The sequence below is a fragment of the Notothenia rossii genome (assembly GCF_949606895.1).
Source record: "Notothenia rossii genome assembly, chromosome: 5".
Lineage (NCBI taxonomy): Eukaryota > Metazoa > Chordata > Actinopteri > Perciformes > Nototheniidae > Notothenia > Notothenia rossii.
Genome location: NC_136903.1, coordinates 88,971,434 through 88,998,590, shown reverse-complemented (window position 1 = coordinate 88,998,590; position 27,157 = coordinate 88,971,434). Strand labels below are relative to the sequence as shown.

The 27,157-nt window shown below is 43.9% G+C and overlaps 3 protein-coding genes across 3 annotated transcripts; all 3 read left to right on the top strand.

Annotated features, from left to right (window-relative positions):
- Positions 1 to 7,706: 7,706 nt before the first annotated feature.
- LOC307041886 (odorant receptor 131-2-like) lies at positions 7,707 to 12,850 on the top strand. Its single transcript, XM_079685445.1, has 5 exons — positions 7,707 to 7,739; positions 8,241 to 8,399; positions 10,579 to 10,719; positions 11,140 to 11,404; positions 12,082 to 12,850. The coding sequence occupies exons 2-5, from the start codon at positions 8,254 to 8,256 to the stop codon at positions 12,484 to 12,486; spliced, it is 957 nt and encodes a 318-aa protein (XP_079541571.1). The 5' UTR covers positions 7,707 to 7,739; positions 8,241 to 8,253; the 3' UTR covers positions 12,487 to 12,850.
- A 2,419-nt stretch (positions 12,851 to 15,269) lies between these two features.
- On the top strand, positions 15,270 to 17,840 carry LOC307038929 (uncharacterized protein; the record flags this gene model as incomplete). Its single annotated transcript, XM_079680601.1, has 3 exons — positions 15,270 to 15,290; positions 16,036 to 16,194; positions 17,675 to 17,840. Exons 2-3 carry the CDS (start codon positions 16,049 to 16,051, stop codon positions 17,838 to 17,840), a joined length of 312 nt encoding a protein of 103 aa, XP_079536727.1. The 5' UTR covers positions 15,270 to 15,290; positions 16,036 to 16,048.
- A 249-nt stretch (positions 17,841 to 18,089) lies between these two features.
- LOC307038928 (odorant receptor 131-2-like) lies at positions 18,090 to 23,500 on the top strand (the record flags this gene model as incomplete). The annotated part of the gene is made up of 2 exons (XM_079680600.1): positions 18,090 to 18,329; positions 23,096 to 23,500. 2 exons carry the CDS (start codon positions 18,090 to 18,092, stop codon positions 23,498 to 23,500), a joined length of 645 nt encoding a protein of 214 aa, XP_079536726.1.
- Positions 23,501 to 27,157: the final 3,657 nt, after the last annotated feature.

The following is a 27,157-nucleotide window of genomic DNA, read 5'->3' as shown; positions in this document are numbered from 1 at the left end:
AACGTAGCCGGCCAATCAGGGCGAGCCTACCTGAATGCGCGCGCAGGCACACAGTATATAATGCGGCCACGCCTCCTGATCCTGTCATCCTTTTCTCTTCACTGAGCAGGACAACACCTCAGAGAAAGTAAAACGTTTGAAAGAAGAAGAAAGAAGTTATCATACCTTCATGGAGTCGCCACTTCTAGAGACCCGGGCCTGTCCTTCGTGCCCTGGCTTAATAGCGGGCGCCAATCCCCACCACCTCTGCTTCGAGTATTTGGGGGACCAGGATATGGCAGAGGCGGTGCCATTCACGTTCTCCATTCCAGCGGGGCGGATGGCTCCGTTTGCCGGGGAGGAAGATGATGAGGACTTCTCGTTGTCGGGCACTTCCGGGTCCGGCGTCCATGGAAGTCCACCGCCCAGGTCTGTCCGCCAGGACTTCCCCCTGGTGATGACCATGGCGGCGGAGCGTGGCAGCCCATCTGCTCCCAGCAGGCAGCAGGCTGGGCAGTGAACCTCTGCCCCGCTAAACACACCTTGCCTGCTATAATAGCTCCGATTAATGCAATTCACCGTTGAATGTGAAAGACAACATTAATACGAAGGCGCACGGCTCCATGACGGCCCGCGGCGTGTGTTGAAGCTTGCCGGCGGGCGTGTCTGAAACTCGACCAACAAACAATCACATGAATCTCCCGCCCCTGACACACAAGCAGCGGTTTGATTGGCTAGAGCTTGTACTGGCATATGATTCGATTGGCTGCCGAGGCTTCAAAAATTGAACATTGCTCAACTTTTGCAGCGAGCCACGCCAGCAAAGCTCCGCGTCGCTTCCCACAATGCAGTTCGGCGAAAAGTGACGTCACCCCATTCAAAGTGAATGGTGAAGCTTTCAACGCACGCCGCTGTGTGGACGGGCCGTGAGAGTGGCCGCGGTGCGTTCTAGGACCTCCGCAGAAGAACGGTGGGTTACGTATTGTAACCCTAGTTCTAGACTTGGTGTGTGTGTTGAGTTTGCATTTATCCCAGAGTAAGAGTCATCTCTCTCCACAATTCCACATTTCCCCATAATGTCCGTTTCAAAGAGACGGCATTATGACGGAGCCGCGGCCCCACGAGAGCGTGCCGCGGTGCGTTCAAGGACCTCAGTTGAAAATCGGCACTTTCTGTGTCAGCCCCCCATGGGCCAAACGTCCTTTTATGGAACGTTTGGCAGCGGAGTAATAATAATAATAACAAATCCGATTTGTAAAGCGCCTTTCATTGCTAACAGCAATCCCAAGGTGCTACAGGAGGCATAATAAAAACAAACAAAATAAATAAAAGTTTAATTTAAGGCTTTTTTGAAATTAAAGGTTTTTAGGCCTTTCTTGAAGGCTCCCGCTAGGAGTCCCGATGAGGAGAGCGTTGCAGTAATCAAGCCTTGAGGAGACGAAGGCATTGACCAGTTGTTCAGCATCTGACAGGAGTTTTGTAATGTTCCTGAGGTGGTAGAAGGAGGTTTTGCACAGACGTTTGATGTGGGTGTCAAAGGTCAGATGTCTGTCAAATCTTACACCCAGGTTGGTAACTGCTGTGGAGAGGGGTATGTTTTGGCCAGAAAAGGTCATGTGGGTTATGCGGGATGACTGGACCTGGTTTGGTGTGCCGACTACAATAGCTTCTGTTTTGGAGCTATTGACCTGCAGGAAGTTTTGTTGCATCCAAGCAACTTTATCTCCTCAATGCAGGTGTTAAGGGATGTTGATGGGAACGGTGATGAGGCCACCAGAGAGTACTACAGCTTCTTAGCGGCGGCTCCACAGCTGCTTGCATGTCCGCTAAACACAGTTTTATGGGGAATGGAAGCTCAGCTGTGTACTGACAAAGTGGATGGACAGGACACTGAGACTGGGTACTCACTCCAGTTTTGCAGCGTCCTTCCTCCATTCAAGGGCATAAGAGAGGCAAATCTATCATCCTAGGAGGAGATAGGTTTCCTTTCAAAAGAAATTCAGGCCCAGTTGCAAGAACGGTGGGTTACGTATTGTAACCCTAGAGTGTTGTGTGTGTGAAAAATGCATTCAATAAAAACGATTGCATTTATCCCAGAGTAAGGGTCATCTCTCTCAACAATTCCACAATTCCCCATAAATGTCTCGTTGAAATCGACAAGATCCGTTTCATATGATGTTAATTGGGCACCCATTATGAGACACAATTCCCCACTCGCTGCCCCAGTTGTAACTCCAGTAAAGGAGGCAGCCAGTGGGCGCACGCATGTGAGTGTGATAAACCACAGGAAGTGCTGTCAAAGCGCTATGCGGGTGCTGGGACATTACGGCCGGCGTGTTGTTGTCAGAAAACACACCTCGCCTAGTGTAATAGCTCCGATTGATGCACTTCACTGTCTGTGTGAGGACAGCATTATGACGGGGTGCGCGCCCCCCCGAGAGCTGCAGCGGTGCGTTCAAGGACCTCAGTAGAAAATCGGCCCTTTCTGTGTCAGCCCCCCATGGGCCAATGTTGCGTGAGGACTGACATTATATTCAGCAGAAGTCTCCACGTTTGCAGTCAACCAAAGTAGTGTAAGTATGCTAACGGACACAAAAAACACACGACCACATCGCTCAGAGTTTGGCCTGGAGTACGGGGCCGTTTATTGTATCAGCGCATGCTCATTAGCATCACCACGTTTCAGGCACATTCTGATGATGTCATACACATGAACTGAAACATGACTTTGTTATTATACAAATATGCTCAACAGCCAATCTTCCTTTTTTGGAAGGTTTGGCGGGGAATGGGCCACCAGAGAGTACTACAGCTTCTTAGCTGCGACTCTGCAGCTGCTTGTAAGTCCCCTAACACAGTTGTATGAGGAATGGAAGCTCAGCTGTGTACTGACAGAATGGATGGACAGGACGCTGAAGCTGGGGTACTCACTCCAGTTTTGCTGCGTCCCTCCTCCATTCAGGGGCATAAGAGAGACACATATATCATCCCAGGAGGAGATAGGTTTCCTTTCAACAGAGATTCAGGCCCTGTTGCAAAAACAGGCTGTGTCTGTTGTGAACTCTCAGGACAGAGAAAAGTGGCTTTGCTATGTACTTCCTGGTTTCCAAGAAGACAGAATCGGGAGTCGTGCGTCCAGAGTTCAGACCCATTCTGGATCTTCGCAGCCTAAATCAGCACATTGCCTGCAAAAAGTTCCATATGTAAAACAATTACTGGAACTAGTGCAGCCGGGCGGTTGGTTCACAACCATCGACTTGAAGGACGCTTACTTTCGAAATTGCTCCAAAGCACAGAAAGTATTTGCGTTTTGCCTTCCAGGGGGTAGCCTACGAGTCCAACAGACTACCGTTAGGCTACTCCCTATCCCCACGCAAGTTCAGCAAATGTGTGGCCACAGCGCTTCAGCCGCTTCGCGACCATGGCATGAGGGTTTTCTTTTACGACCTCATAGTCATGGCCAGGTTCAGGGAAGGGGCAAACACAGCCCAATTGATCCAAGTGGGGATTGCGGTCAATTGGAAGAAGAACAGTCCTATACCTCACCAGCAGGTGGAGTATCTGGGGATTCTGCTCGATGCAGACAGACAACGTGCCACCCTGTCAGAGAGAAGACAGGCATCCCTGCTTCAGGCAGTTTGCAGACTGCGACAGGGGGCAACAGTGACAGCTTTGACCATCATGCAGACTCTGGGTCTCATGGTGGCTGCTCTCCTCGTGGTGCCGCTGGGGTTACTGCACAAATACCACTTTCTACTTGTTACATTTTCCAAGCAGGCTGGTTCCTTCAGTTTGAATGTGTGTTTGGTGGCGTGATCATTATTATTTAGAGTCATTGCGTGCCTATTGATTTGAACACGATCCGTGTATCCATCATTTCCTGGTCTTCTCTAAAGAAGAGGGACCAATGAAAACGTTGTCATGTTGCCGTTGTTCAGCATGGAAACATTCATTAGCTAACAATGACATTATTGTTCTATTAATATAAAGGGAGGTCAGGTACTCTTTAAAACAGCTGCTAGTTATGGGTACTTTTTACTGAAGTACATTTCAAAGCCTCTTTACTTTGACTTGAGTAAAGAAGTTTAGTCAGAACTTCTACTTTCACCAGAGTATTTTAAACACGAGTATCTGTACTTCTACTTGAGTAAAGGATGTGTGTACTTTCGCCATCTCTGTTAATAAGTACTCCCCTCTTCCTCCTCAGGTGCTCCTGTTCTCCTTCGTCTTCCTCACGGTGGTCTTCACCTATCTGAACGTGCTCCTCGCAGCTCGGGGGGTTTCAGGTGTGAGTCGAGCCTCGATGACAAACGCTCGAAACACCATCCTGCTCCACGGGGTCCAGCTGCTCCTCTGCCTGCTGTCCTTCATCGCGCCCTTCATCAACCTCTTCCTCGTCACCAATTGGCCCCACAAGACAGGAGACATCTTCTACAGCACCTTCCTCTTCACCAACGTTCTTCCTCGTCTTCTCAGCCCACTCATCTACGGCATCAGAGACAAGAAGTTCAGCGCAAACATCCGGAAGCATTTCTGCTTTAAAGGATGCAGGACAGTGGAGGAGAGGATGAAAGTACGACCGAGGAGAACGTCCAAACAGGCGATACACTGAGAGAGACTGTACATTCAAAGATTCAAAGCTTTAATTGTCAGAGGCACAGCTACAGTGGAGATGTGAATGAAAAACTCAAGTCCCAAGCTCCTCCAACAATCCAACATAATATATAAAACAATTAAACAAATAGTGCAAGAAGTCAATCAAGACCTGGGATTTGCATGTTTAACCTGTTAAACCCGAGAGACCCCGGTACCGGGGCCCTCCTGCAACATCTTGCAGGAAACAGTGTCTGAGGGCATGTCCATTTAATAAACTATGAATGTTTTATATCCATGTAACGGGAAGAAACTCATCTAACTGATCATTTTAATTTTCTTTTTTTTTAAAAGCCCACAATGCTAACGCTGAGCCTCTGAATTAGCAACAAGCGAAAAATGCTAACAGATGACTGCACCGAAATTCACTCACAAAACCTTATTATTATTTTTTTCTGCACATCCAACACATCGTTTCACATCGTGAGGGGACACAGAATCGAGGGGTACATACATTATCACTCAATGATACGAACTCGCGACTTTATAAACAAAAACAGACATCAAAATATGTGGCGCTAGGTAGCTAAAAACGCTAACATGGCTTACCTTTGTCGTAGTCTGGTGAAAAGTGGTCTTCAATGGCATTAAAACGATAAAAACGATTCTGAAGTTAATCCATGTAGACATTTATTAAAAAAAACACATACTTTTAAAAGAGTTAAAATTGTCAAAACTCAAGAAATTGTGTTTCTCAAGGATGGTACAGTGGTGGAATGAATGTGGCTTTCTGTCAAACACCTGGATAGCTCTCTTGTACAGCTGTTCTATGGGTTTCAGGTGTGTGGCACAAGCAAACGACCAGTTTGTCAAACAGTATTCAATGTGGGATAGAATCATACAGTGGAGGTATGACTTTGCAGCATTGACAGTTAAGAAAGGTCTAATTTGTTTACAATTTTGCAAGTTGAATTGAATGGTATTGGATACTTTCCTAATATGTTTCTTAAAAGTCAAGTTAATTTGAGATATAAACAGATCACTGTTTTCTCCAATATCTTCAGAGGACAGAGTGTACCCCCCAATTAATCATTTTCACTGCATCCATAAAATGTTGTTGCAGGTCTTTGGGGATGAAGCGTGAACCCAAGGCAGGGGTTTCAGGTGTGGCCATGAACCTTTTTTTTTTTTGAGTTTCCTGCCAAAAAGAACAAGATTATGGTCAGAAAGACCAGTTAGGAAGTTGTATCTTTTAACTATTCTGTCAGCTTTGTTAGTAAATACTAAATCCATCATAGTCTTGGAGGGTTTGGTTATTCTAGTCGGTTGATCCATTAGCTGTATTAAGTTGTGTTTATCCGTGATCCGTTTTATGTTCTTTCTATTTTGTCTGTAATTCCACTTTATGTTAAAGTCTCCTAAAATAATTAGCTCTTTGTTGGAGTCGCAGGAATTCCGCATGAGTTTTACCTGGTCATAGAAATCCACCTTAGCGGTGGGTGGTCGATATAGGCAAATCATGGTGAGGGACATTTCCTCAGATAGTGTGATTTCCACACCAACACAATCAAAATCAACATTAGCTGGAAGAGCAATCTCCCTACAAGTAAGGGTATTCCTCACATAAAGCAACACACCTCTCCTTTTCCCTTCAGTCTGTCCTTCCTAAACACATTCTATCCTGACAAAGATACAATAGAAGATGGTGACTACTGTTTTTGCCAAGATTCAGATATTCCCAAACAGTCAATATTGGACTCAAGGAGGAGATGTTCTAACTGTTCATGTTTGTTGCATATGCTGCGGAAATGTAAATGTCCACTGAATAGTCCCTTCGGCTTGCACCGAGGATCCCACACTGTTTTTGCTTGATTCACTGTTTGAAACATTTTTGTGTAACAATGTTTTTTAAATACCGGATTTCTAGGCTTTACCTCGGTGCCGTTGTTGATAGTGGAGCCGACAGAGCTAGCTGTTGGTTTGTGGTTCTCTGTTGCTAGGCCGCAAGCCATCGGCGCTGACCCACAGTCCCTCGGCAGAGCTAGCTGTTCAGCTAGCCCGCCTTGTCTGAAGCCAGCCGGCGACGCGTGGATTTCCACCGCTACACCTCCAGCCCTCGGTGTGGACCTGAAGCTCTCCGGTGGTGTGGGAGCTATCCAGCCTCTTCTGGAGTTAAATGGTTGTGTGTGGATCTCTGCTCCTCGGATACCAGGCCTCGTTGTGGACCCGCAGTCCTCCGACGGTGTGGGTAGAGACCGCAGAGACCCGCTGGCTGTGCTAGCTGTCCAGCTAGCCAGCCTCTTCGGAAACCGGCCGGCGGCGTGTGGAGCTCGGCGGCCGGGCCGCCAGCTGTCAGGTCGATGGAAGCGACGCCGGGACCCGGACACGGGTGGATATCTCCCGAGAGCAAGAGACACAGTAGAGCCAATAGCCCAATATTCTCCTTTTTTCGTTTGTGTCCCTTTTTTGTGTTGGAGAGAGTCTGTCAGGAGTGCCTGATGAATGTACTGTATATTACTTGCCGACCATAGCCGAAGCGCTTGATATTCAGCCATGTTGCTGGTGCAAATAATGATGTATCCCCCGCGTGTTGTTTTACCAAGGGGGCAAGATGAGTGGTGTAGCCGAACAGAGGCCCGAGATTCAGAGCAACCATGCACAGATAGATCGCTGCCACTGCGCCCGAAATGCCGGCCGCCATCTTGCCACGTCACGTCAATGTGCTCTGATTGGTCAGCTCGCCCACTCTGTTCTGATGAGTCAACCACCGTTTCAGCGGAAACAATGGCATTTGATAGCAACCAGAAAATGACACCAATAATGACAAACAGATGAGAAAGCTGCGTGGGGTCTGGTTTATCATACTTACGTTTTTTTGTTCAGCAGGATCAGCTCTACATTATATTGTGGAGGAAATAAAAGGAAATGTTATTCAAGTTCTGTGCAAGCCTGGAAGTGGAAGAAGTTCTCTGTTTAATTCAATGTTAAGTGCAATACAAATATTGCGTTGCCAAAACCTTAACAGACCAACCCCAGACACACACACACACACACACACACACACACACACACACACACACACACACACACACACACACACACACACACACACGCACACACATTATAAAGGTGCTGACCGGCAGCTGGAGGATTCAGAGAGTCAGCAGGTGAGAGTCTGTCGCTGCAGCTGATATTAAGTGTTTCTTGTTAAACGATTTAATGTTGCAATGTTTTAAAAAAAACGTTCTTACTGTATTTATATTGTGGATAGTTTAAATGTAATGTGTATGACTGGGTGCACAAATAGTGAAATTAATATATTTAAAATGTCATTTAAAGCAATATTCTGAATGTATGCATTTATCATTTTAATTACAGACGACTGATTGAACATTTATAAACTGCTGATCGATGTAAATTGGTATAAAATGTATAAATATAATGTTATTTTTCTAATACTATAGTATACAAATAAATCCAACCACTATGTTAACATTCATTAGTTTACACTTTGTTATATTTGTATTATTGTTATTTAATGAACTGCTGCTCTTCCTGTTCCTCGTACAGCAGGCATGTTTAGAGCTAATCTAAGGAGTTTGATTCACTAAAGAACAACGAAGGCTCTTATTCTCATTTCATCTGTGTTCTGTGTTCTGTGTCTCCAGCTCTGAGGACAATATGAACTCCAGCAGACGTTTCGACAGCTATAACGAAGCTTTCACAAAGAACTTCATCACCTTTGTCCTGGTATTCAGCATCATCTGCATCAATGGAGCTTTTGTCTACACATACTTCAAGAGCAAGGACTTCCAGCGAGACCCCAGGTGATAAACAAATATGTGAACATAGTCACAGTAAAACAGATTGTACTTGATATTCAGATCTGCTTAAATGTCTAAATGGAGAGTGTGGCACTTACACGTTTGTAAAAAAGGTTGGAATCAGCTGTTGTATTAATGCTTTGCTCTAAAACAAGTAGATTGAAACTTTGTTTAGGTGACAGCAAATGTCCTTTTAACATATGGAAAGGCTGTCGCCCTAAAACAAGAAATACTAAATGATTGAAACGTGAGCTGCACAATTCGGAAAAAATAACTGTCTGCGATGATTTGACTGATATTGCAAATGCGACATTATTCACAATAATTGGAGAGACTGATGTGCAGGATACGATATGTATAGTCTTTGATATCTCTGCAGCTCAACGGTTCTTCTAAACATTGTATTTGTATCTTGCTTGTAAAGCACTTTGAGCACCAGGAAAAGTGCTATATATATATAACATGTATTTTTATTATTATTGTTATTATTTTTAAAACATATTTAGTCTTTCACAAATATTTTGCATCCTGAGATTTGAGTATTGTACTTGTATATATAGTGCATAACATATATATATTAATTATGCAGCCCTTATCCAATGTTGTTTTAGTCACAGTGATCCATGAGAGTAGATCATTCAGATTTAATTTGGATTTCGTTTCCAGAAAAGTGTTTTTTGGGCCCTCTGTAATCAGTGGTTCAAATGAAGAGGTTTAAACGGTGAATGATCAGTCCATGGTATGTTCAGCTAATATTCTGACAGTGCTAACCTTAGACTACAGTACTTATATTGTGTAATCTGAAAAGCTTTACTAAAGCAACACATTGCATGTTGATTCCAATTTATCGGAGGCATTATTGAAACTGAAATAGTTTAAATCTGCTCTCAACCGCTGACTTATTTTACTCTCACTCTTTAACTGTGACTTTCTGCCCTCTACAGTGTCAGTAAAGCATTGCACATCATTTTGCTCCATGTCAAAAACTAACCTGTTGTATAAAATAACACCTAATTGTACAGAGGACTTTCTTAGGACTAGCCTGTAGTTCAAAGCTGTTGTTTTACTTCTTTTTTGATTGATTGTTCATCCTGCTTTAACCTGCTATTTCATCACAATGACAGATATAGATTAGACCTTAGACCAGTGGTTCTCAACTGGTCAGGCATCGGGACCCACTTGTTATTTGGTCAATAAATCGCGACCCAACATTTTGAAGCACTCAAATCTATTCAACAAAAAATCGTGCTGTAATATACGCTTTGCAGCATACAATATGAATTAAAGTGAAGTACAGTGCATATATCCCTTCACAGAACTAAAGTATGCTTTTAAGAGATTTTTAGAAATACTAACATAAACTACGCATTCTGGTACACTCTGTGAAGAAAATAAATAAATCTATTATTACCCGAAATATTAATAATATTTTATGCCATTGTTTGTTTTTCACTTTGTTCTGACATCTTGCTGCGAGAAGAGTAAAGAGGAGAGAGTCTGTGTGAATTACTTTAAATTGTGGGTAAGGGTAGATAGCCCCCATTGTTCTGTGACCTGTCAATCATCAAACCGAGGGTCATATTTCATTATGTGTTCATTTTTATCTGAAGTTGTACCCATGGATGTATAAAGAATAGTTCTACCGCAAAATGATTCTCCGTGGGGACTTCCGGCAACAATCTTGATTTTGATTGGCCAGAAAACTCACTACGTGACTACTGGTCTCCGGTACTTCCAGTCCAACGCATATTGCATGCACAGCGTTAGAAAATAGGGCCTTCAAAATAAAAGTTTGACTTTTTCCCCCTCACTTTCTCTTCACTCACACATCCGGACCGTGACCCACTCGAAACGGGTCCGCGAACCACTTTTGGGTTGCGACCCACCAGTTGAGAACCACTGCCTTAGACCTTACTAATGTGTTGGTATTTGTATTCGATTGTATAGACTATTTGAGGAATTGGGTGGTACATAGGAGTGTTTCAAATATCCCAATAACTCCAGTAGTATGCTAGAAGTACAAAAGTCAAATCTGATGGAAAAAACAAAAAGATAGGTATTATTGTTTCCAAAACATGTTCATGTTTTTATTATTATGACCCAATCAGTGACTTTTGAGGACATCTTCAACATGACGCTCCCATCTCTTTCCTGTTTACGTATGTTTCTTTTTATCCTGCAGGTATGTGCTGTACATCCACCTGGTGATTAACGACATGATCATGCTGACACTTTCTCTGGGGCTAGTGATCGCCACCTACACCGGCAACCCAGGGTTCATCCCCTGCTGGATCATGCTGGTCATCTTAATGACCACCAACAGGTAGGGTTTCATCCTGGAATAATCACATGGGAGGGAGTCAGATCTTGAACTTGTGTAAAAGTAGAAGTAGTTAGATATTGCACTTGAGTAAAAGTAGAAGTACCAAAGTGTAGGAATACTCTGTTAAAGTAAAAGTCCTGCATTCAAAAGGTTATCCAAATCTGTAAGGTAATTAAAGGTATCACAAAAATGTAGTGGAGTGCTTTGTTTGTTCAGCTGGGGGTTATGAAAAGTGTGTGTGTGTGTGTGTGTGTGTGTGTGTGTGTGTGTGTGTGTGTGTGTGTGTGTGTGTGTGTGTGTGTGTGTGTGTGTGTGTGTGTGTGTGTGTGTGTGCGTGCGTGCGTGCGTGCGTGCGTGCGTGCGTGCGTGCGTGCGTGCGTGCGTGCGTGCGTGTGTGTGTGTGTGTGTGTGTCTCTCCAGGAACAGCCCTCTGAATCTGGCTGGTATGGCGTTGGAGCGTTACATCGCCGTGTGTCTTCCTCTTCATCACGTCCAGATCTGCACGGTGCAGAGAGCCCACATCCTCATCGCTCTCATCTGGCTCGTGTCCTTCATCCCTGCCTTCACTGACATCATCATCATCCTCATCACTCAGACTCTGTCTGTCTTCTCAAAGAAGGTCTTCTGTAACGCCACCTTGGTCTACAACACACCGTACCACGAGACCCTCAGTCTAGTGGTGGAGGTATTTGTTATCTTGTTGAATTTCTCCCTGATATTTGTGTTTGTCACGCCTTTCCCTCAGGCGGTGGTGTAAAGTAACTAAGTACATTTGTTGAATAGCTTTAGTTACTTTGTAACTCCATGGCATAATCAACCACCTGACGGTTGCACTGGCACATCTGAAGAAGTCTTCTGCTGGCCTCTGTAACAGGTGACGAGTGGTCAAATATGCAACTCATAGTGTCTATGAAGTCGGCTAAAGAATATCAAAGCTCGGAGTCTCTGGACCATTCTCCAGTAGCCCAGGCTGCAGCTCTTCCCGTTAAATGGGACACGATAAAAGCCACTTTAGCATGGTCTGATGAAAAAGCCCCTGGGTTGTGTTGGAAATGCAGATCGCACTGCACGAGGAAGGCTCTGCAGTTCATGGAGTCTCCGGAGAATCTCTCCGGAAGAGTCAGCCTTAATGAGGAAGAAACAGCCTGGATTGGGTTGACAGCGTCAACAGGATCCTCATGGGTACTTTTTACTGAAGTACATTTCGAAGCCTCTTTATTTTTATTTGAGTAAAGAAGTTTAGTCAGTACTTCTACTTTTACCAGATTATTTTTAAACATGAGTATCTGTACTTCTACTTGAGTAAAGGATGTGTGTACTTTTGCCATCTCTGTTAATAAGTAGTCCCCTCTTCCTCCTCAGGTGCTCATGTTCTCCTTCGTCTTCCTCACGGTGGTCTTCACCTATCTGAACGTGCTCCTCGCAGCTCGGGGGGTTTCAGGTGTGAGTCGAGCCTCGATGAGAAACGCCCGAAACACCATCCTGCTCCACGGGGTCCAGCTGCTCCTCTGCCTGCTGTCCTTCATCGCGCCCTTCATCAACCTCTTCCTCGTCACCAATTGGCCCCGCAAGAGAACAGACATCTTCTTCAGCAGCTTCGTCTTCACCAACGTTCTTCCTCGTCTTCTCAGCCCTCTCATCTACGGCGTCAGAGACAGGAAGTTCCGCGGAAACATCCGGAAGCATTTCTGCTTTAAAGGATGCAGGACCGTGGAGGAGAGGATGAAAGTACGACCGAGGAGAACGTCCAAACAGGCGATACACTGAGAGAGACTGTACATTCAAAGATTCAAAGCTTTATTGTCAGAGGCACAGCTACAGTGGAGATGTGAATGAAAAACTCAAGTCCCAAGCTCCTCAAACAATGCAACATAATATATAATAAGACATAAAACAATAAAACAAATGTAAAAATAAAAATAGTGCAAGAAGTCAATCAAGACCTGGGATTTGCATGTTTAAATCAAGGCTGCAATTAACCATTAAAGGTCCCATGTCATGGCCATCTCTACTGATCATAATTCCATTGTTGAGGTCTACTAGAATAGATTTACATTCTTCAATGTTCCAAACTCACATTGGTTTCTCATACAGAATCTCTGTATAGTATGTGTATTCACTCTCTGTCCTAAACGGCTTGTTGGAGCTCCTGCCCCGCCCCCCCCCATCCCCCCTTTCCTATGAGCCCACTGTGCTCTGATTGGTCAGCTCGCCCACTCTGGTCTGATGAGTCAACCACCGTTACAGCGGAAAATCAGTGATTATGTGTTACCATGGCGTTGCTTAGCAACCAGAAAATGACACCAGTAATGACAAACAGATGAGAATGTTGCGTGGGGTCTGGTTGCCGTGTTGGCGGGACGTTGGGGGGCTCGCTGCTGCGCCCATTGAGAATTGAGGAGTGGACAGTGTGAGCTGGATTACTGGTGTCGTTTCCTGGTTGCTGCGTGGGGTCTGCGAGACAGCGAGACACCGCGAAACTCAGTCTGAGCACCAGTGCCAGGGTATGGCTGGGGTAGGCTACAGCCATACCAAGAAATGGCTTAGCCCCACCATGAAAAATGATGTTAAAGTTAGCAAAATAAAGTCCGCCAACTCGCGTGAAGTAAATTGCAAAGACAGCAGTTAGTAAGATTGATTTCAGTAGCCACTTGACTAGAAACGGTTTTGAAAACTTTTGTCACGTAGTGATCGTCTTCTCATTAGAACATCTTTGATAATGTCTTCTGGCCAATCAGAATCAAGATAACGGCGTGGTGCTGTTGCAGGAAGTCCTGACGGAGAATACTTTTGCTGTACATCTCTATATACATCGATACAATATTACGTGTTGATAGAAATCAACACGTAATGAAATAAGACCCCACGGTTTGATGATTGATAGGTGTGTGGGATGTCTTTCATTTTAATAATAATAATAATAATAATAATAATAATAATAATAGATTTAATTTGTTAGCGCTTTTACAGGTGCTCAAAGACGCTTTACAGATAATAGTGGAGAAAAAAGAAAAGAGAAGAAAGGAACAACAAATACATATATAGTTAAAGTTAAAGTCAAATAATACAAAAACAATCACACATGAAAAGCCAGATTGAAGAGGTGAGTTTTTGTGAGTTTATGTTGACACACAGAGCAATGGGGGCTATCCACCCTTATGCACAACGTAAAGTAATTCACACAGCCTCTTCCCTCTCCTCTCTGTGAGGAGCAGCAGGTTCAGCTTTCAGAACAAAGTAACAACAAACTAAAATGGCATTCATTTTTTTAAATATATCGTATAGTAATAGATTTATTTATATTTCTTCTCAAGAGAGTACCAGAATGTGTATTTTATGTTAGTATTTCAAAAAATCTCCTGGGGGAGAATCCCCCCAGACCCCCCTGCAGGGGTTGGGGTTTCAGCATGTCAACTCTTTCACCTGTGGGGAAATTGCAGGATTGGCTCCAGGTTGCCCTTTTTATTTACTACAAGAGAAATGGGCCTTTTTATTTCATACAGTTCAATTTGTATTGAGACATGGAAATAATCTAAACCTCACGTTTCACTGTCAAGGGGGGCGTGTATGTAATTACATTGCAAATACTGACTTGAGCCCCACCACTGTACGGGTTAGCCCTACCACAGATTACCCAACACAAATACTCTGGAGCCGCCACTGCTGAGCAAACACACGTGAGTGGTCCACGCAGCTGCAGCTAAGAAAAGCTCTATGCAAGTCAATGGGACTCCCTGATAGTTGAAAATTGACGCTAAAGGTTCCCCCACTGCGTTTGATAGTGACGCCAAGGGATCCTGGTTTGTGTGGAGCTCCACGGATTGGTCCATTGGGTCGTCGTTACGTCACTTGGTTCCCGGAAGAAAAAAATGGAAAAAGAAAATGTCCTACGAGGCGTTCTGGGGCAGCATAGACAGGCCTTCTCTGTGTTAGAGTTGTACTCGCTACAGGGTGTACTTTGAGGGTTTGTGACTCTGCAGACCGTTTACAAAGCTACATAACACACAGGGGGTTGTTTATCATACTTACGCTTTTTTGTTCAGAAGGATCAGCTCTACATTATATTGTGGAGGAAATAAAAGGAAATGTTATTCAAGTTCTGTGCAAGCCTGGAAGTGGAAGAAGTTCTCTGTTTAATTCAATGTTAAGTGCAATACAAATATGGTGTTGCCAAAACCTTAACAACAGCCCAACTCCAGACACACACACACACACACACACACACACACACACACACACACACACACACACACACACACACACACACACACACACACACACACACACACACACACACACACACACACACTTTAAATCAAATGTAAATATAATACTAAATGCATCTATACATTTTAATTTCAAAATCGGTAAATTAATGCAAATGTTGATTCTGGGGGAACATCCTCACTAACTTTAATGATCAAAAGTTCACAATGCTCCTCACACACACACTCACACACACACACACACACACACACACACACACTCACACACACACACACACACACACACACACACACACACATTATAAAGGAGCTGACCGGCAGCTGGAGGATTCAGAGAGTCAGCAGGTGAGAGTCTGTCGCTGCAGCTGATATTAAGTGTTTCTTGTTAAACGATTTAATGTTGCAATGTTTTAAAAAAACTTTCTTACTGTATTTATATTGTGGATAGTTTAAATGTAATGTGTATGACTCTGGGTGCACAAACAGTGAAATTAATATATTTAAAATGTCATTTAAAGCAATATTCTGAATGTATGCATTTATTATTTTAATTACAGACGACTGATTGAACATTTATAAACTGCTGATTGATGTAAATTGGTATAAAATGTATAAATATAATGTTATTTTTCTAATACTATAGTATACAAATAAATCCAACCACTATGTTAACATTCCTTAGATGTTAACTTGTTGTTATATTTTTAATATAATAATACATTTGACTGACTGTGTTCTTCTTCCAAAGGCCTTTAAAAGCCTCGAGAAGCTTCAACTAAATGCAGAAAAACACATCTAGATTTTCTGATTGTGTTTTGTTTGTTTTCATATTTTATATCAGAGCGTAAAACAATAAAAACAATTATATACTGTAAATAGAATGTTCTTTTTAATCCCACAAAACCACTATGTTAACATTCATTAGTTTACACTTTGTTATATTTGTATTATTGTTATATAATGAACTGCTGCTCTTCCTGTTCCTCGTACAGCAGGCATGTTTAGAGCTAATCTAAGGAGTTTGATTCACTAAAGAACAACGAAGGCTCTTATTCTCATTTAATCTGTGTTCTGTGTTCTGTGTCTCCAGCTCTGAGGACAATATGAACTCCAGCAGACGTTTCGACAGCTATAACGAAGCTTTCACAAAGAACTTCATCATCTTTGTCCTGGTATTCACCATCATCTGCATCAATGGAGCTTTTGTCTACACGTACTTCAAGAGCAAGGACTTCCAGCGAGACCCCAGGTGATAAACACATATGTGAACATAGTCACAGTAAAACAGATTGTACTTGATATTCAGATCTGCTTAAATGTCTAAATGGAGAGTGTGGTACTTACACGTTTGTAAAAAATGTTGGAATCAGCTGTTGTATTAATGCTTTGCTCTAAAACAAGTAGATTCAAATAGATTGAAACTTTGTTTAGGTGACAGCAAATGTCCTTTTAACATATGGAAAGGCTGTCGCCCTAAAACAAGAAATATTAAATGATTAAAACGTGAGCTGAACTTAGGAAAAAATAACTGTCTGCGATGATTTGACTGATATTGCAACTGCGACATTATTCACAATAATTGGAGAGACTGATGTGCAGGATACGATATGTATAGTCTTTGATATCTCTGCAGCTCAACGGTTCTTCTAAACATTGTATTTGTATCTTGCTTGTAAAGCACTTTGAGCACCAGGAAAAGTGCTATATATATATAACATGTATTTTTATTATTATTGTTATTATTTTTAAAACATATTTAGTCTTTTACAAATATTTTGCATCCTGAGATTTGAGTATTGTACTTGTCCATATAGTGCATAACATATATATGAATTGTGCGGCCCTTATCACATGTCTTTTTAGTCACAGTGATCCATGAGAGTAGATCATTCAGATTTAATTTGGATTTCGTTTCCAGAAAAGTGTTTTTTGGGCCCTCTGTAATCAGTGGTTCAAATGAAGAGGTTTAAACTGTGAATGATCAGTCCATGGTATGTTCAGCTAATATTCTGACAGTGCTAACCTTTGACTACAGTACTCATATTGTGAAATCTGAAAGGCTTTACTAAAGCAACACATTGAATGTTGGTTCCAACTTATCGGAGGCATTATAGAAACTGAGACATGAAGCTGCTCCGGTTTAAATCTGCACTCATTTAGATTTGTAGCTTTGCCTTCTCTTACCAGTGACTGCTGACTTATTTTACTCTCACTCTTTAACTGACTTTCTGCCCTCTACAGCATCAGTAAAGCATTGCACATCATTTTGCTCCATGTCAAATACTAACCTGTTGTATAAAATAACACCTAATTGCCCAGAGGACTTTCTTAGGACTAGCCTGTAGTTCAAAGCTGTTGTTTTACTTCTTTGTTGCATGATTGTTCATCCTGCTTTAACCTGCTATTTCATCACAATGACAGATATAGATGAAACCTTACTTATGTATGAACAATTTGAGGAGGTACATAGGATGTTTCAAATATCCCAATAACTCCATTAGTATGCTAGAATTACAAAAGTCAAATCTGATTGAAAAAACAAAAAGATAGGTATTGTTTTTTCTGAAACTCACAAAAAATGTCATCACTATGTTCATGTTTTTATTATAACCACCAAGTCAGTGACTTCAACCAGGTTTTGAGGACACCTTCGACATGACGCTCCCGTCTCTTTCCTGTTTACATATGTTTCTTGTTTTTTTCCTCCTCTTCCTCTCCCTCTCCTGCAGGTATGTGCTGTACATCCACCTGGTGATTAACGACATGATCATGCTGACACTTTCTCTGGGGCTAGTGATCTACATTTACACCGGCAACCCAGGATTCATCCCCTGCTGGATCATGCTGGTCGTCTTAATCACCACCAACAGGTGTTACAATAGGTCTTGTACTTGAGTAAAAGTAGAATTTCCCAATTTGGGATTAATAAAGTATCTATCTATATATCTAACAGATCAAAATGTGTGTGTGTGTGTGTGTGTGTGTGTGTGTGTGTGTGTGTGTGTGTGTGTGTGTGTGTGTGTGTGTGTGTGTGTGTGTGTGTGTGTGTGTGTGTGTGTGTGTGTGTGTGTGTGTGTGTGTGTGTGTGTGTGTGTGTGTGTGTGTGTGTGTGTCTCCAGGAACAGCCCTCTGAATCTGGCTGTTATGGCGTTGGAGCGCTACATCGCCGTGTGTCTTCCTCTTCATCACGTCCAGATCTGCACGGTGCAGAGAGCCCACCTCCTCATCGCTCTCATCTGGCTCGTGTCCTTCATCCCTGCCTTCACTGACATCATCATCATCCTCATCACTCAGCCTCTGTCGGTCTTCTCAAAGACGGTCTTCTGTCACGCCGCCTTCGTCTACAACACACCGTACCACGAGACCCTCAGTCTAGTGGTGGAGGTATTTGTTATCTTGTTGAATTTCTCCCTGATATTTGTGTTTGTCACGCCTTTCCCTCAGGCAGTGGTGTAAAGTAACTAAGTACATTCAGTTAAGTATTTAAACACACTTTTGAGGTACTTCACTTGAGTATTTACATTTGGTCTGCTTTGTGCTTCTACTCGAATACACCCCACGCTGCATCTCTTATTCATACATTCATCAACTTTTTCTTTCCTCTTTTCCATTATGTTGTCTTTTGCTCGTTGTCCTATGCTTGCTCCCCCCCTGTGTTGTCCTTTGCCTGTTCATGTAATGTTCATGTTCAATTTTCTTGTCCAATATGTTGTCTTCTGCCTGTTCACCCCCTTTCTGTACTTTTAATTTTTTTTGTAAGCGACTTTGGGTTATTGAAAAGCGCTATATAAATAAAAGTTATTATTATTATTATTATTAGTTCAGAGGTATATGGTGTACTTTTACTCCACTAAATTTATTGAATAGCTTTAGTTATATCTCACACAGGCTCCGCCCTCTACTGGGCTCTATGGGTACTACTCTCAACCATTCTATGCGAGCATTCACACACTGAGTTTGTATAAACGTAGCCGGCCAATCAGGGCGAGCCTACCTGAATGCGCGCGCAGGCACACAGTATATAATGCGGCCACGCCTCCTGATCCTGTCATCCTTTTCTCTTCACTGAGCAGGACAACACCTCAGAGAAAGTAAAACGTTTGAAAGAAGAAGAAAGAAGTTATCATACCTTCATGGAGTCGCCACTTCTAGAGACCCGGGCCTGTCCTTCGTGCCCTGGCTTAATAGCGGGCGCCAATCCCCACCACCTCTGCTTCGAGTATTTGGGGGACCAGGATATGGCAGAGGCGGTGCCATTCACGTTCTCCATTCCAGCGGGGCGGATGGCTCCGTTTGCCGGGGAGGAAGATGATGAGGACTTCTCGTTGTCGGGCACTTCCGGGTCCGGCGTCCATGGAAGTCCACCGCCCAGGTCTGTCCGCCAGGACTTCCCCCTGGTGATGACCATGGCGGCGGAGCGTGGCAGCCCATCTGCTCCCAGCAGGCAGCAGGCTGGGCAGTGAACCTCTGCCCCGCTAAACACACCTTGCCTGCTATAATAGCTCCGATTAATGCAATTCACCGTTGAATGTGAAAGACAACATTAATACGAAGGCGCACGGCTCCATGACGGCCCGCGGCGTGTGTTGAAGCTTGCCGGCGGGCGTGTCTGAAACTCGACCAACAAACAATCACATGAATCTCCCGCCCCTGACACACAAGCAGCGGTTTGATTGGCTAGAGCTTGTACTGGCATATGATTCGATTGGCTGCCGAGGCTTCAAAAATTGAACATTGCTCAACTTTTGCAGCGAGCCACGCCAGCAAAGCTCCGCGTCGCTTCCCACAATGCAGTTCGGCGAAAAGTGACGTCACCCCATTCAAAGTGAATGGTGAAGCTTTCAACGCACGCCGCTGTGTGGACGGGCCGTGAGAGTGGCCGCGGTGCGTTCTAGGACCTCCGCAGAAGAACGGTGGGTTACGTATTGTAACCCTAGTTCTAGACTTGGTGTGTGTGTTGAGTTTGCATTTATCCCAGAGTAAGAGTCATCTCTCTCCACAATTCCACATTTCCCCATAATGTACGTTTCAAAGAGACGGCATTATGACGGAGCCGCGGCCCCACGAGAGCGTGCCGCGGTGCGTTCATGGACCTCAGTTGAAAATCGGCACTTTCTGTGTCAGCCCCCCATGGGCCAAACGTCCTTTTATGGAACGTTTGGCAGCGGAGTAATAATAATAATAACAAATCCGATTTGTAAAGCGCCTTTCATTGCTAACAGCAATCCCAAGGTGCTACAGGAGGCATAATAAAAACAAACAAAATAAATAAAAGTTTAATTTAAGGCTTTTTTGAAATTAAAGGTTTTTAGGCCTTTCTTGAAGGCTCCCACTAGGAGTCCCGATGAGGAGAGCGTTGCAGTAATCAAGCCTTGAGGAGACGAAGGCATTGACCAGTTGTTCAGCATCTGACAGGAGTTTTGTAATGTTCCTGAGGTGGTAGAAGGAGGTTTTGCACAGACGTTTGATGTGGGTGTCAAAGGTCAGATGTCTGTCAAATCTTACACCCAGGTTGGTAACTGCTGTGGAGAGGGGTATGTTTTGGCCAGAATAGGTCATGTGGGTTATGCGGGATGACTGGACCTGGTTTGGTGTGCCGACTACAATAGCTTCTGTTTTGGAGCTATTGACCTGCAGGAAGTTTTGTTGCATCCAAGCAACTTTATCTCCTCAATGCAGGTGTTAAGGGATGTTGATGGGAACGGTGATGAGGCCACCAGAGAGTACTACAGCTTCTTAGCGGCGGCTCCACAGCTGCTTGCATGTCCGCTAAACACAGTTTTATGGGGAATGGAAGCTCAGCTGTGTACTGACAAAGTGGATGGACAGGACACTGAGACTGGGTACTCACTCCAGTTTTGCAGCGTCCTTCCTCCATTCAAGGGCATAAGAGAGGCAAATCTATCATCCTAGGAGGAGATAGGTTTCCTTTCAAAAGAAATTCAGGCCCAGTTGCAAGAACGGTGGGTTACGTATTGTAACCCTAGAGTGTTGTGTGTGTGAAAAATGCATTCAATAAAAACGATTGCATTTATCCCAGAGTAAGAGTCATCTCTCTCAACAATTCCACAATTCCCCATAAATGTCTCGTTGAAATCGACAAGATCCGTTTCATATGATGTTAATTGGGCACCCATTATGAGACACAATTCCCCACTCGCTGCCCCAGTTGTAACTCCAGTAAAGGAGGCAGCCAGTGGGCGCGCGCATGTGAGTGTGATAAACCACAGGAAGTGCTGTCAAAGCGCTATGCGGGTGCTGGGACATTACGGCCGGCGTGTTGTTGTCAGAAAACACACCTCGCCTAGTGTAATAGCTCCGATTGATGCACTTCACTGTCTGTGTGAGGACAGCATTATGACGGGGTGCGCGCCCCCCCGAGAGCTGCAGCGGTGCGTTCAAGGACCTCAGTAGAAAATCGGCCCTTTCTGTGTCAGCCCCCCATGGGCCAATGTTGCGTGAGGACTGACATTATATTCAGCAGAAGTCTCCACGTTTGCAGTCAACCAAAGTAGTGTAAGTATGCTAACGGACACAAAAAACACACGACCACATCGCTCAGAGTTTGGCCTGGAGTACGGGGCCGTTTATTGTATCAGCGCATGCTCATTAGCATCACCACGTTTCAGGCACATTCTGATGATGTCATACACATGAACTGAAACATGACTTTGTTATTATACAAATATGCTCAACAGCCAATCTTCCTTTTTTGGAAGGTTTGGCGGGGAATGGGCCACCAGAGAGTACTACAGCTTCTTAGCTGCGACTCTGCAGCTGCTTGTAAGTCCCCTAACACAGTTGTATGAGGAATGGAAGCTCAGCTGTGTACTGACAGAATGGATGGACAGGACGCTGAAGCTGGGGTACTCACTCCAGTTTTGCTGCGTCCCTCCTCCATTCAGGGGCATAAGAGAGACACATATATCATCCCAGGAGGAGATAGGTTTCCTTTCAACAGAGATTCAGGCCCTGTTGCAAAAACAGGCTGTGTCTGTTGTGAACTCTCAGGACAGAGAAAAGTGGCTTTGCTATGTACTTCCTGGTTTCCAAGAAGACAGAATCGGGAGTCGTGCGTCCAGAGTTCAGACCCATTCTGGATCTTCGCAGCCTAAATCAGCACATTGCCTGCAAAAAGTTCCATATGTAAAACAATTACTGGAACTAGTGCAGCCGGGCGGTTGGTTCACAACCATCGACTTGAAGGACGCTTACTTTCGAAATTGCTCCAAAGCACAGAAAGTATTTGCGTTTTGCCTTCCAGGGGGTAGCCTACGAGTCCAACAGACTACCGTTAGGCTACTCCCTATCCCCACGCAAGTTCAGCAAATGTGTGGCCACAGCGCTTCAGCCGCTTCGCGACCATGGCATGAGGGTTTTCTTTTACGACCTCATAGTCATGGCCAGGTTCAGGGAAGGGGCAAACACAGCCCAATTGATCCAAGTGGGGATTGCGGTCAATTGGAAGAAGAACAGTCCTATACCTCACCAGCAGGTGGAGTATCTGGGGATTCTGCTCGATGCAGGCAGACAACGTGCCACCCTGTCAGAGAGAAGACAGGCATCCCTGCTTCAGGCAGTTTGCAGACTGCGACAGGGGGCAACAGTGACAGCTTTGACCATCATGCAGACTCTGGGTCTCATGGTGGCTGCTCTCCTCGTGGTGCCGCTGGGGTTACTGCACAAATACCACTTTCTACTTGTTACATTTTCCAAGCAGGCTGGTTCCTTCAGTTTGAATGTGTGTTTGGTGGCGTGATCATTATTATTTAGAGTCATTGCGTGCCTATTGATTTGAACACGATCCGTGTATCCATCATTTCCTGGTCTTCTCTAAAGAAGAGGGACCAATGAAAACGTTGTCATGTTGCCGTTGTTCAGCATGGAAACATTCATTAGCTAACAATGACATTATTGTTCTATTAATATAAAGGGAGGTCAGGTACTCTTTAAAACAGCTGCTAGTTATGGGTACTTTTTACTGAAGTACATTTCAAAGCCTCTTTACTTTGACTTGAGTAAAGAAGTTTAGTCAGAACTTCTACTTTCACCAGAGTATTTTAAACACGAGTATCTGTACTTCTACTTGAGTAAAGGATGTGTGTACTTTCGCCATCTCTGTTAATAAGTACTCCCCTCTTCCTCCTCAGGTGCTCCTGTTCTCCTTCGTCTTCCTCACGGTGGTCTTCACCTATCTGAACGTGCTCCTCGCAGCTCGGGGGGTTTCAGGTGTGAGTCGAGCCTCGATGACAAACGCTCGAAACACCATCCTGCTCCACGGGGTCCAGCTGCTCCTCTGCCTGCTGTCCTTCATCGCGCCCTTCATCAACCTCTTCCTCGTCACCAATTGGCCCCACAAGACAGGAGACATCTTCTACAGCACCTTCCTCTTCACCAACGTTCTTCCTCGTCTTCTCAGCCCACTCATCTACGGCATCAGAGACAAGAAGTTCAGCGCAAACATCCGGAAGCATTTCTGCTTTAAAGGATGCAGGACAGTGGAGGAGAGGATGAAAGTACGACCGAGGAGAACGTCCAAACAGGCGATACACTGAGAGAGACTGTACATTCAAAGATTCAAAGCTTTAATTGTCAGAGGCACAGCTACAGTGGAGATGTGAATGAAAAACTCAAGTCCCAAGCTCCTCCAACAATCCAACATAATATATAAAACAATTAAACAAATAGTGCAAGAAGTCAATCAAGACCTGGGATTTGCATGTTTAACCTGTTAAACCCGAGAGACCCCGGTACCGGGGCCCTCCTGCAACATCTTGCAGGAAACAGTGTCTGAGGGCATGTCCATTTAATAAACTATGAATGTTTTATATCCATGTAACGGGAAGAAACTCATCTAACTGATCATTTTAATTTTCTTTTTTTTTAAAAGCCCACAATGCTAACGCTGAGCCTCTGAATTAGCAACAAGCGAAAAATGCTAACAGATGACTGCACCGAAATTCACTCACAAAACCTTATTATTATTTTTTTCTGCACATCCAACACATCGTTTCACATCGTGAGGGGACACAGAATCGAGGGGTACATACATTATCACTCAATGATACGAACTCGCGACTTTATAAACAAAAACAGACATCAAAATATGTGGCGCTAGGTAGCTAAAAACGCTAACATGGCTTACCTTTGTCGTAGTCTGGTGAAAAGTGGTCTTCAATGGCATTAAAACGATAAAAACGATTCTGAAGTTAATCCATGTAGACATTTATTAAAAAAAACACATACTTTTAAAAGAGTTAAAATTGTCAAAACTCAAGAAATTGTGTTTCTCAAGGATGGTACAGTGGTGGAATGAATGTGGCTTTCTGTCAAACACCTGGATAGCTCTCTTGTACAGCTGTTCTATGGGTTTCAGGTGTGTGGCACAAGCAAACGACCAGTTTGTCAAACAGTATTCAATGTGGGATAGAATCATACAGTGGAGGTATGACTTTGCAGCATTGACAGTTAAGAAAGGACTAATTTGTTTACAATTTTGCAAGTTGAATTGAATGGTATTCGATACTTTCCTAATATCTTTCTTAAAAGTCAAGTTAATTTGAGATATAAACAGATCACTGTTTTCTCCAATATCTTCAGAGGACAGAGTGTCCCCCCCAATTAATCATTTTCACTGCATCCATAAAATGTTGTTGCAGGTCTTTGGGGATGAAGCGTGAACCCAAGGCAGGGGTTTCAGGTGTGGCCATGAACCTTTTTTTTTGTTGAGTTTCCTGCCAAAAAGAACAAGATTATGGTCAGAAAGACCAGTTAGGAAGTTGTATCTTTTAACTATTCTGTCAGCTTTGTTAGTAAATACTAAATCTATCATAGTCTTGGAGGGTTTGGTTATTCTAGTCGGTTGATCCATTAGCTGTATTAAGTTGTGTTTATCCGTGATCCGTTTTATGTTCTTTCTATTTTGTCTGTAATTCCACTTTATGTTAAAGTCTCCTAAAATAATTAGCTCTTTGTTGGAGTCGCAGGAATTCCGCATGAGTTTTACCTGGTCATAGAAATCCACCTTAGCGGTGGGTGGTCGATATAGGCAAATCATGGTGAGGGACATTTCCTCAGATAGTGTGATTTCCACACCAACACAATCAAAATCAACATTAGCTGGAAGAGCAATCTCCCTACAAGTAAGGGTATTCCTCACATAAAGCAACACACCTCTCCTTTTCCCTTCAGTCTGTCCTTCCTAAACATATTCTATCCTGACAAAGATACAATAGAAGATGGTGACTACTGTTTTTGCCAAGATTCAGATATTCCCAAACAGTCAATATTGGACTCAAGGAGGAGATGTTCTAACTGTTCATGTTTGTTGCATATGCTGCGGAAATGTAAATGTCCACTGAATAGTCCCTTCGGCTTGCACCGAGGATCCCACACTGTTTTTGCTTGATTCACTGTTTGAAACATTTTTGTGTAACAATGTTTTTTAAATACCGGATTTCTAGGCTTTACCTCGGTGCCGTTGTTGATAGTGGAGCCGACAGAGCTAGCTGTTGGTTTGTGGTTCTCTGTTGCTAGGCCGCAAGCCATCGGCGCTGACCCACAGTCCCTCGGCAGAGCTAGCTGTTCAGCTAGCCCGCCTTGTCTGAAGCCAGCCGGCGACGCGTGGATTTCCACCGCTACACCTCCAGCCCTCGGTGTGGACCTGAAGCTCTCCGGTGGTGTGGGAGCTATCCGGCCTCTTCTGGAGTTAGATGGTTGTGTGTGGATCTCTGCTCCTCGGATACCAGGCCTCGTTGTGGACCCGCAGTCCTCCAACGGTGTGGGTAGAGACCGCAGAGACCCGCTGGCTGTGCTAGCTGTCCAGCTAGCCAGCCTCTTCGGAAACCGGCCGGCGGCGTGTGGAGCTCGGCGGCCGGGCCGCCAGCTGTCAGGTCGATGGAAGCGACGCCGGGACCCGGACACGGGTGGATATCTCCCGAGAGCAAGAGACACAGTAGAGCCAATAGCCCAATATTCTCCTTTTTTCGTTTGTGTCCCTTTTTTGTGTTGGAGAGAGTCTGCCAGGAGTGCCTGATGAATGTACTGTATATTACTTGCCGACCATAGCCGAAGCGCTTGATATTCAGCCATGTTGCTGGTGCAAATAATGATGTATCCCCCGCGTGTTGTTTTACCAAGGGGGCAAGATGAGTGGTGTAGCCGAACAGAGGCCCGAGATTCAGAGCAACCATGCACAGATAGATCGCTGCCACTGCGCCCGAAATGCCGGCCGCCATCTTGCCACGTCACGTCAATGTGCTCTGATTGGTCAGCTCGCCCACTCTGTTCTGATGAGTCAACCACCGTTTCAGCGGAAACAATGGCATTTGATAGCAACCAGAAAATGACACCAATAATGACAAACAGATGAGAAAGCTGCGTGGGGTCTGGTTTATCATACTTACGTTTTTTTGTTCAGCAGGATCAGCTCTACATTATATTGTGGAGGAAATAAAAGGAAATGTTATTCAAGTTCTGTGCAAGCCTGGAAGTGGAAGAAGTTCTCTGTTTAATTCAATGTTAAGTGCAATACAAATATTGCGTTGCCAAAACCTTAACAGACCAACCCCAGACACACACACACACACACACACACACACACACACACACACACACACACACACACACACACACACACACACACACACACACACACACGCACACACATTATAAAGGTGCTGACCGGCAGCTGGAGGATTCAGAGAGTCAGCAGGTGAGAGTCTGTCGCTGCAGCTGATATTAAGTGTTTCTTGTTAAACGATTTAATGTTGCAATGTTTTAAAAAAAACGTTCTTACTGTATTTATATTGTGGATAGTTTAAATGTAATGTGTATGACTGGGTGCACAAATAGTGAAATTAATATATTTAAAATGTCATTTAAAGCAATATTCTGAATGTATGCATTTATCATTTTAATTACAGACGACTGATTGAACATTTATAAACTGCTGATCGATGTAAATTGGTATAAAATGTATAAATATAATGTTATTTTTCTAATACTATAGTATACAAATAAATCCAACCACTATGTTAACATTCATTAGTTTACACTTTGTTATATTTGTATTATTGTTATATAATGAACTGCTGCTCTTCCTGTTCTTCGTACAGCAGGCATGTTTAGAGCTAAGCTAAGGAGTTTGATTCACTAAAGAACAACGAAGGCTCTTATTCTCATTTCATCTGTGTTCTGTGTTCTGTGTCTCC